General features: G+C 40.7%; 1 protein-coding gene across 1 annotated transcript; it reads right to left on the reverse strand.

The window, feature by feature from the left end:
• Positions 1-6135: 6135 nt before the first annotated feature.
• Positions 6136-10985, reverse strand: LOC136443423 (N(G),N(G)-dimethylarginine dimethylaminohydrolase 1-like). The gene is made up of 6 exons (XM_066440649.1): positions 10604-10985; positions 10258-10357; positions 9517-9713; positions 8130-8261; positions 7486-7751; positions 6136-6578 (listed from the first exon to the last, which is right to left on the reverse strand). Exons 1-5 carry the CDS (start codon positions 10943-10945, stop codon positions 7650-7652), a joined length of 873 nt encoding a protein of 290 aa, XP_066296746.1. The 5' UTR covers positions 10946-10985; the 3' UTR covers positions 6136-6578; positions 7486-7649.
• Positions 10986-11268: the final 283 nt, after the last annotated feature.

Below are 11268 nucleotides of genomic sequence, written 5' to 3' on the forward strand. Positions count from 1 at the left end.
TGCGACCGTTCCACGAAATGCAAGTGTGCAGCGAATATGTATCTGTTGCCTATGACATGAGTATTATGTAATAGTAAACCCTGCACCAATTAAACACTAGATATGCTGTCATTGCATGGGTAACTTCTGACCAATAAAATATAAATCTTTACCCTTGCACATAAACATACGCAAATACATGCTGTATCGCTATGATAAAAGAACATAACAACAATGTTACACAGTGCATTTAATACTTGATACATTTATTTGTCATAACTTTAACTTAGGCCACAGCAAATAATTTTTTATGGATGACATCAGGGCGCTCATTAATTTTCGCCTGATTTCTAAAAAACAAACAAGAAATTTTATTGCCCTCCGACGGTGGTCAACTTGCCAAAAATTGGCAAATATGCCTTGTATTATATAATGTCCTTGGTTGTAGTTACTTGAGATGTATACAAAAGGTGTTTCATTGCTGCATATGAATACCTTTTCAGTTTTCTGCATTTGTTGTAGTTAGTCTATTGAGATGTATACACATCTACAAGGACATGTTTACTGTTGAATCAAGGAGGTTTTATATCATATATGAAAAATCATTGGTTGAATACAGGAATAAAAGACCTGTTGGTCGTGATATCATATTTTGTTGCCTCAATTCTTGTTTAACAAGATTTATGATCTCAAAATTTGAAAATATAGGAATCTTGTTTTTTTTGCCTGCCTTTTGTTTCGCCCTATCTCATAAGTTTTGGAGTCTGCGGAGGTATCATCCATAAAATTTACTTGCTGTGGCCTTATCTATAATAATTTAAGCGTGTTCGTGCATATAGACATCAAAGGTATAACATTTGCATTATCTATATTGTAGGTTCATGCTAATACAGGATTAAGCACAGATTGATACTAGTACAAATATGTTTTTGCAAGATCTACCCACATTTATTTACCTTTTTTTATGGTACTCTATTCCTCGTTAGGTAAGGGGTTACAACTCTTTGCCAGAACAAAGACTTTGTTTCAAAGTAAGAATAGACATTAAAACACTATATTTTATCAATCATTATCTATGACTAAATAAATCTTAATGTTGATCATCTAAGTTATCAGCAATGTTAGCTCTATACCATGAACTTCACATTTGGGGATTCAAGATACACGTGGATAGATAGGTAACGTTTATTACTAATAGCCCTGTACCCACTCTAACTCACACATGTAGTACCTTTCAGCAGCGTATTTTATTTTTCTATATACAACATGGTTCTCAAAATTTATTAAGTGCACTACCAAAGTCACATGGATCACATTTGTATATAGTTTTGATATTGTCTGGGTTCTCATATCAAAATTTTTTCACCTATAATCAATCATCTACGTAATTCAGGGCGCAGTCGTGTATATTCTTATGTCCCTCCCAAACAGTCCATGCAGTCGTGGGGTTTTACATTAAAACTCGTTAATTCTACGGCCGTGGAAACCAACAGCCTAAGGTCTTAGTATAATATGAATAGATTACTGGTATCATTCCCCTACGCAGAGCTGAATCTACGTCGTAGAATGAAGAAAGAAGGATCATCTGTGACACTTATTACAAAACCGTCCAAAACATGCTGCGGGCCGGCGCAGCGACGCCATTTTGTCAGGCGGAGCGGCCTGCAGAGTTTCAAAATTTCTCTAAAATTTTAGACGAAATGTTTAGCTTTATTTCTTACATACATCGTTAAAAAAATTCCATTCTGTTTGCTGATCTATATCAGTTCTTGGGCTCGGTACCGAGTTGTCTTGAGATTGGTGCCGAGTTGTCCTAAATGGCTAGGGGCCGAGTTGTCCCAAGTAACGAGTTGTCCTGATGCCGTAAGTTTGAATGTGCTTTAATATGATGAATTGCCATTCTTAATATTTCCAAACTATCATGGCACATCAAATTGACAAATCATTCCACGCAACACACAGCGATCACCACAAGGGACGCTCAAACAAACCTTGGCACCAAGGCCTATACAATGTCCTCGTTGGTACCGATAGCTCGAGCTCTGACAAGCTGGAAAAATTCAAAAAGTCGCAATACATATTAAATGATGTACACACAAACATACCACCCCAAAAGCAATTAAGGTCTCTCGGGATAGCTTGTGCTAAACATGGGGCGGCGCCATGTTTTTGTGTGTTTTTTTTGTTGACGGTCTTTATCTAACCGCCTTAGACTGACTCAACCGACTATAACCTATATAAAGATGCCAGTTTCAACCGACAGTGTCATTTGTAATTGTGGACACAAATTTTAGATAAGGAAAAAAACTTTATCTGCCAAACTTTACAGTCGAAAATATGCAATTGACTTTGTAGGAGTCTGTGTATTTACCGAACTACACCACCGAGATACACATGAAAATGGATTAAAATCTACCAAAACACAGTGCGCTTTTATTAGTTAACATCGCAGGCTGCTATATTTCGGCATGAAATTAAATAATGTATTTGTGGCCCTGGCGACAAGAAACTTTAAGATAAAAATTTCTCGGCAATCCCGGTCGACCTCGAGGCCTCACCCGCCGCCATCTTTGTCTTACGCCATGTTTATCTTTTAATAGTGGCATCTGGGTCATTTACACACCAAGGGTGGTGAAATGTGCCGAAAAACAATATGATTTGATGAGTCGATATCACAGGGTGCTATATTTTGGCATAAGATAACGTATGTATGGCCTTGGCGACAAAGAAAATACCACTATTATTCTCAGATGGTAACAGAGATCATAATGAAGATGAGTTTTCAAGTTGCATCACATGTCCTTAGTCCGTGTTTTCACCTTGGTATTGTCTAACGCGTGGATTATCAAAAAGTTCCTTCTCGAATCGATGGTGTGTAGGGCGGCGCCCATCTCCGTTTTACTAACCACTGTTTGGAGAATAGTGGGTGCCCCATCTGTTTATTTATATGACCTACATGTACTTTTAGGCAAGGCCCTGTTTATATAACCTGTCACTGTCCCATGTCCCAGTATGAAATACAGTTGGTCAACAGACTTTCCTTACTAATTATGCCAATTAGCTCCTGATTTGCATAATTAGTCATTGATTATGTAAAGCACCATCTGAGCTCTCTACATACCAAACATCACGACGATCTGTCGACCCCTTCTCAAGTTATTCATGTCCGAATGTCAAAACAAAAACACCCACAGCAGTTCTAAAAAAAGCCGCTACGGGGCCCAAACTTACACAACTTACTTCCTGTGGCATGAACTATCTACCACATAAAAAGCATGACCATAGCAGGTTCAGAAAATATGCTCCCTGTGGTACCTTAGGTACCCGCCAGAAGGCCCATTATCGAACTTGACCTTCCTTTCTGCAAACCTCACCCATCCACTAAATATCATACAGAACCATCCCCAGCTTTTCGAGTTATGCTGGCGACATACAAATACACATCCACACAAAGCCCGCTGCAGTACCGACGGAAAATGCCGGGGAATCATTTTTGAACTTGACCTCCGTTCTCACAACATCTACACACCTACAAAAAATCATGAAGATCCATCAACGTTTCCGTCACTTTTTTGCCTACATACAAACACAAAAAATGCAAAGTTCGCTGCAGTACTGTTGAAAAACGTAAGGTGACCCATTTTCGAACTTGACCTTCCTTTGCACAACCACTACACACTAACAAAAAATCATAAAGATCCATCAAAGGTTTCTTGAGTTATGTTCTTGACATACATACAGACCCACCAAACAGCTGGCTCAACCGAAAACATAATCTTCTCCGAGTACTAGTACTCGGCGAAGATAATAATCACATGATTTTGGAACGTCAGTCAAATCCACAGACCGCTAAAAACGTTTATAGCAAGGAGGTTATATAATCTCCTTGTTTATAGTAAGTTATCAAATGTCGTTTCAATAATTATCAACCATATTTCATTGGTGTTTCTATACGTTTCGACAAAATTTATTTCTGATATACTTATGCATGAACAGCATCAATTTCTCTTGAGGCAGCTTCAAGTCCCTCATACACAACCATCATTGTTATTGCGTCCTTAAAGGTGCCCTAAGTGATTTCAGGGGGTAAAACTTGAAATATCCTGGGGAATACAATTCTGTTTGGTGAGGTTGAAATTTACATTTACTTCCCTATATTAGCACATCTGCATCATTATTTCATACTTTGGGCGTTTGAATTAGCACAGAACCAAGCCACAAAAGGAGTATTTTATTTATTGGGTCCCCCAAAAAATCAGCCCAGAATCCAGCCGTAACCGTTTTCTGTCGACAATTTTCGGTAACCTCCGGCCGCGTGACGTCACAATGCCCAAGCACATTGAGCCATGACCATGTGATTATTTCTTCGGAAGCGTTCGGGACTTATCGGTCAGAATCGTGCACGTTCGGAAGATTTGAAATGATAACTGGCCTCCAAGTGCTCAGATTTTCAATGTCAGTTCTCACCACACAACGACATCACATTTTTGCTCCATGCTGGTCAATATGCGATGGAATAGCGTTATCTAAACTTACTATGGATAGAAATCCGAAAAAAATTGATTTTGAATAATTATATGACTTTCAGCGCCCTAATATTGCTTAGGTTGCCTTTAAACGTTTTTGGTATCGTTGTTTTGTTGTTGGTTTGATATTGAAATGATTATGTAAGGATTTTCATGATATTTATCAAGCGGATTGACCTTCTTGCATCTTAAGATAAGGGTGAATCTGATTTTTAAAACTATATACATAACGCTGTATATAACGCTGTATATATATATATGATATATATATGATAATCTATGATTAGATATATGATATATATAATATATAGTGAGGGCTCTCAGTTCCATCCCAAAATGTCTACATGAATTCATCATCGAGTTTTTTTTTAAATTCTAGATCATGCGTGACAAACGATCTAAGTTTAAAGAGGGGGCTAAACTTGTTGAATTAGATGACGTCATGCAGTCTTCCGGATTTCCAAACTAGCATCAGTCGGGCTGTCCTGGGGACGGATTTCGATGAATTTACCGAATTCAAAGCCTACTGACTCGTCGATTCCCTCCAATTCGTCGGAAAATTCCTCCAAATCTGTCCTCAGAAGAGCCAGCTGGAAAAGCCCGCTTGATAGTAGCGGGATATATAGAAGCGTGACGTCATCTACATGCAATTCAACCGGCGGTCGAGTATTCGAAGCTTAGCCTTCAGCACGGTGCGAGTTGCAAACCTTCGGAGAGTCTTGAACTATGACGGACGCATTAAAACAAGTGAGAACTTAACTTTGGGTGTATTTAGCATAGTATAGTAGGCTTTTGAAATCTAAGTCTAGTGTTTGTTGCCCGTAGCATTCTGTTCATTCATATCTTGCCATTTTGGCCTTTCAATTCAGTTATGTCTTTACACAAGTGTCCAAAGCTCAGATGTTCCCCTGTGTCTTGTTGTGAGGCAGCCAGTTCCCTTGACCGCTCATCTGGCTCTGTTTAGAAATTACCGTCATCGATGTGTTACTGTTCGGGACTAGCCACTTATGCTGTCTTTCTAAATTCTGCAATAACATTTTCTCAGAATGGGATACCGGGCCAATAGCCTGTCTGATGGATCGTTTAAACCAAGGATTTCAATTTATCAACAAATCAGTGGCAAAGTCAAAATGTTAAATGTCTTTTTGGTGTCCAACAATAAGTAGACATTTTAACCATTAACCACGTGGCCTGTCACCTTACTTGCAATGTGTCAAAGCATAGCTTAAAATTGCTAATCATAAACACCACTCACATATAGCCACTCGATCGTCGTCGTTTAAGATAAGACTTGTTATTTAGGTGAAAAAGACGATACGATGTATATCTATATGCAACCGAGAATATGTTCGCATAATAAACAACACAAAGGAAGGATTGGCTATGGTTAGGCTGAGTCAGGAAAGTTCTACTGCTGATTCCGTCAGGATTGCAAATTACCAACCACTAAAGGTATGTAATCTGACGGACACGACGTGTATTAGACTTAAGTGTGTCCTAGGTGATATGTCATTTACGGACTTTTGCGAAAAGAGCGCGTTACCGTCTCCTGAACGGCAATTATGCCATCTGAAACGCTTTTAAGCCTCACGGGGATATATAGTTATGATAATACTTTCAAACAAAGCCATATAATGACACCATTTTATTATTGTGGACAATAGTTACAGAGTTATAAATATTTGACTGTAAAATCAGGCACGCTTAATACATATGTAAAATACCAGCCCATCGGTATGCTTAAAAGAACGCACTTAGTTCTGTTGGAAACGAATTTGAAATACTCGGACAGTCTTTCAATGATAATTACACCGAGTTCTATTGTGGGATTTGCCCAAGAAAATAAAATCGTACGTCTTTTTCTAGTTCTGTTCTTCTTTTTTCCTAAATTTCTTTTTTTAATTTCTTTTTTGTTTTTCTTCCTTCTCACTTTTTTCTCTAGATAGATTAGCAGGGAAGTAGTTTAATATCTGATGTTAGATATGTTTCAAATATAATCATTCATAAATTATATTATAAACCATTTGTAAGGCAACTGTCATGGTGATGTATATGATTGTTGTCACCCAGCAACTTAAGGTGGGGTACAGGCATGCGACAGCACTTCTGGGGTGTCTTGAAAATACTATATAGTGTTTCTTGTGGCTCTTGATTTTTTTTCTCCAAGTACCTCTGTGCAAGACAACAATTTATGCAAATTTTTATGACGTCATGATTACGTCATCAACAATTACAGGGCCACGCCCCTTTTCACAAAAGTGGTTTTTCCTCCCTAACGATCCAATGTACAAAGCTAATATTTTAGGGACAGATGCATAATGATGCCATTGGTCAATACACGGGCTCCTTTTTTGATATCTTTTTAAATTAATTTTTGGTGAATTTTTTCAATAATTTAATGAGAACTTCCTTCTGTGGGCCCTCACACATTATCAAAGTATCAAAATGCTTATGCAACCCGTGAGAGGCAAGTTCAGGTGGTAAACCTCAGAACAGCATTTCTTTTTCTGCCCTATCATATACAGTTTTGTCAAACTTTTGCTTTTAAAATCATGCTGTAGAGGTAGTATTAATAAAATCGGCATTTATTAACCGTAAAATGACCCCAAATCGCCATTATTTGCTTTTTTCCCAATCACGCAATTACTAACAGTGACATACGGGTCAATAACCTCTGCAAACACACTATCTGACAGTCAGAGCAGTGTTTACAGCCAGACCAGAGAATCCAGCTTTCCAGAGGGAGGGAGGGAATAGCCAAAATGGAGGCCCCTGATTGGTCAGGCTGTTCCAAAAGGTATCAGCACCCAGCCAGGACGTTGGAAACTGCAACTTTGCCCTTGAAGTTTGCGGTAAACTGTATCCTATGTAGGAAAATGATGCCAGATAATGAAAATAGACCTATATATCTAACAAATCAGATGGTTATTTTGTCTAAATATTTTTGTTGAAAATGTGCTGCCGCATGCCTGTACCCCACCTTAAGTTTAAACCAGCTGCGTCTCTTTGCTTTTTATGTATAATAGACCAATTCTAATTCAAAATTCCTAAGAAATATTACTTTATTGTTAGCATTTCCTTGTTTCCTTCCCTTTATGATGATTACCAGCCGGTAGCCTGAGTCTTCCCTGACATCTTACTCGCCTAGAAAAGGAGAGAACAGCAAGACAGGGCTGCGTCCGTCTTCCCCAACTCGCCGATAGAAAATGGCACCCGCTTGAAGTCAGCCAGTTTCTCCGCAAATACCTGGATCAACAGAAACAGATAGTTTACTGTTAGCCTGCAGAGGAACCATCGTTTAATTTACGCCGATCGAAGGTGATCCTTTAAGCGTGTACCTCACTGGGCTCTTCTGCCAAATTGCGTAAGGCAAAGTGGCGCAAACCAGTGACAATCGGCGCCAAACTGCGCCACTTCGTCACCCGAAGTTGCGTCGAAAATTGTCAAAGTTACGCGAATCAGATATCAATTCCAATCATGTGCATTGTTTTTCAAGTTTGCTGTACGTGAAGCTGGTGTGTTGCTCCGAAGAGCGGTTATACCGGGTTATATATGTATACAGATACAGATACAGGGGAATGCCTCCTCTAGGTTCAAGAACTTAGTTCGGAGTACGTTGTTTACCTCTATACTGTTGGGCCCCTCCTTCTCGCTACAGTGAATGACGGTTCCGTTCACGTGAATACAGTCCACAGCAACGGGGCCGTCCGGCACCCACAGGGGTTCGTAGGCGAAGTCACTTTTCTTCAGAATCGTCTGCAAATGTGTAGGGAAAAACGTTCTACAATATAAGGAACATTTTCTAATATTTTACTGCCTATATTTCTGTCTATCGCATAATTAGTTCCAATGCTGTTGGGCTATTTTCAACTCAAAAGTGTATATGGTGGACTCCTGTTGTCTGATGTTAAAACCAGTTGGCCCGAAACTTGGTGTGAGACATACACACACTGGTGTGAGACATACGCATACTGGTGTGAGACATACGCATACTGGTGTGAGACATACGCACAGTTTAAAATTCATTTTGAAGCTCTGGGACAATTTTCAGCCCTGAGTCAGAATATACTTAGCTTTTTCACGAGAGATGAGGATTGGAGGAGTCCATTACTACATGGGGTGCCTTTGGAATAGTCTATTATTGTATTGTAAGCCTTCTTTGCAGGCCTTCTGGGCGGCGCCAGCGTTTTGGGGGTGGGGGTGGGGTCGCTGACTCGCGATTGAACTTATCGGGGCCAAAGTCTTAAACTGGGGAAATGGCAATACGATTTCCCCAGCTGAAGACCCTGACCCTATCAGCGCTCCCCCCAAAAATAAATGCCGGCGCCGCCCAGAAGGCCTGGAAAGGAGGCTATACTGTTGGTGGGGTCACATTTGGAAATACTTCAGTCTGGACAGGTATGATTTTGAACAGCTCATGTTTGCATGGCGGAATAGAAATGAAATATGCCACGTTTGCTAGCAAATATTGCATTTCTCCTTGAACACTTAGTAGATGGTTTCAGTACAATCGCATGGTATGATTGGAGTTTTGGAAAGATCGCGACGTTTTTTTAGAAAATAAAATCTATTGTATCAGCAACACTGTTGAATTCCAATTTTGAAAGCCCCTAAAATTTAACGCCCAGCCAATGACAAAGATCGAAACATGTCAACAAAAACGATCTGAAAACCTATGAACACGTATTTCATAATATACATATTTCCAATTTCGACGGCCATTTTAAATTTCCCTGGACCGTTCCGGAGTTTGCACCAAAACGATGCTGCATTTCGTGCTTGTCACGTGTCACAAACTCTGGTGAGGTCCCAGTAAGATTCAGGGTTTCCGCCTTCATTGGAAAGAGGTCTATTTACAGTTGGTCCGCCAAAAAAGTTACAGTTTGCGACCTATACTGTAACTTCTTTGGCGGACCACCTCCACTGGCATGTTATCCATCCGTTTTGCCAGTTTCTACTATTTTTCCAGTGACCTGTGAAGCCTTTCGGAGGCTAGCCATATCCACCGTACCTGCCAAGCTTTCTTGCCCTGCTTGTTTTTCCCCAGTGCGATAACACCCGGAGCCGCACAGCAGGCCACGCCCTTCAGGTGGAACTCCGGCCAGGCCACAGGGATGGCGTGCACAGGGTACTCTGGGAACGTGTCGGCCAGGATTTCCCGGCCTGCTTTGTTGGACATTACTGAGGCGCCTACAAAGAACTCCTTTCCTAAGGAAAGAAGATATGGGGCGGTTTATGATATTGAAATAAATCGAACATGTCACAACTATCCATCAGCCCCTTGTTGTGTTATGCTCATTTTTACACACGCACACCTTGCATTTATGGAACAAGCTGCTAGCGGGCTCAAACCTACGTCACTTCTTTCCATGCACAAGAGCAATTTAGCACTACATTTTGGTGACCGTACTATCAGATTAAAAGAAACAACAGCCGGAAGTTCCTCTGAAGTACCGGAACAATCCCGCTAGGGAGCCAAACAATCCCGCTAGGGAGCCAAACATGTTGTTATTTCGAGACCCACTCACATACTGATACCAGTTATCAAAAGAATCCATCAAGGCATACGGCAAGTCATCGTGATGACAGACGAAGACACACGCGCGCGAATGCTCGCGAAAACATAACCATCATGGTGAAGGTTAAAATACGCCCCGCCAAGGAAAACTGATATAAAAGCCTAACTACAGAAAAATGTCATGCGTTTGTAGCATCTCGGGACATCTTTCTAAGCCGGTAAAATAGGTCAAACCTGTGAAAACCACGTCACCACCCTCCAGTGTCGCCTCTTCATCATGGATCCTGTGGACTTCCAGTCCAAGTTCTTTCAGACAATTCTCCACACAGTCAACCTCAAAAAACAAAACAGACATACTCATTAACTTATTTGTTTTTAAAGTATATTTACGTGCGGTAAATTATTTTACATAGAGAGAATTAGACTAGCACACGAAACATAAAGTTGAAGTTAGATTAGCTTCGAGACAACATCCGCCATCTTTCTTCAGATCTGCACGTGACAAGTGGGTGTAAAGTACAGTAAAATCAATCAATATACGCTATATTTTGCTCCACTATGAGAAGACTGTAGTACTGACCTCTCGTCTCCTGGGCTCTCCTTCCGGCCTGGTGATCAGCGCCCTGTTGCCGACCACCACGCAGGTGTCCTCCACAAACGGGCAGTCCGGAGTGGACTCGTCCGCAGGTAGGACGATAACGTCCAGCCCCAGGTCCCTCAGGGTCTGTGTGTACCGCGCATGCTCCTCTCGAGCTTTAGCAACATCTATAGGCTCCGGTTTCGGCAGAGTTTGGTACCATCGGTCTTCATCGTAAACTTTGACGCCTTCCGAGTGGTCACGAATAGAGTCCGGAACCTGCCGAACCAGGGCTCGGGTAAACTTCGGGAAGCTGTCGGTCATTGTGCTGTCGGGTAGGCTCATTATGTTGACACGATAAACTTGACCGAACGAACGCTATTGGAAGAAGAAGAAACGTTTGAAAAAATAATGTGGAAAACATTCTTTGAAATGGATATCGTAGCTTTTTAAACCCGTGAAAACGGAGATACTGTTTGCTCTGTGTCTGTTCATTGTGTTGGTGTGTGTACGTGGGGGTATTGTTTCGGGCCTGTCTGTGCTTTCGCAGTTGAATGTTTTACATTTGCTAGCCCCATTCGCCTGAAGTGATCAATGGGCACATGTAATATTAATACAAAACATTGTATGCATAACAAATAAACTACAATTAAAAAAGGACTTACGAG

The sequence above is a fragment of the Branchiostoma lanceolatum genome, chromosome 10 (genome assembly GCF_035083965.1).
Source record: "Branchiostoma lanceolatum isolate klBraLanc5 chromosome 10, klBraLanc5.hap2, whole genome shotgun sequence".
NCBI classification, from domain to species: Eukaryota; Metazoa; Chordata; class Leptocardii; order Amphioxiformes; family Branchiostomatidae; genus Branchiostoma; species Branchiostoma lanceolatum.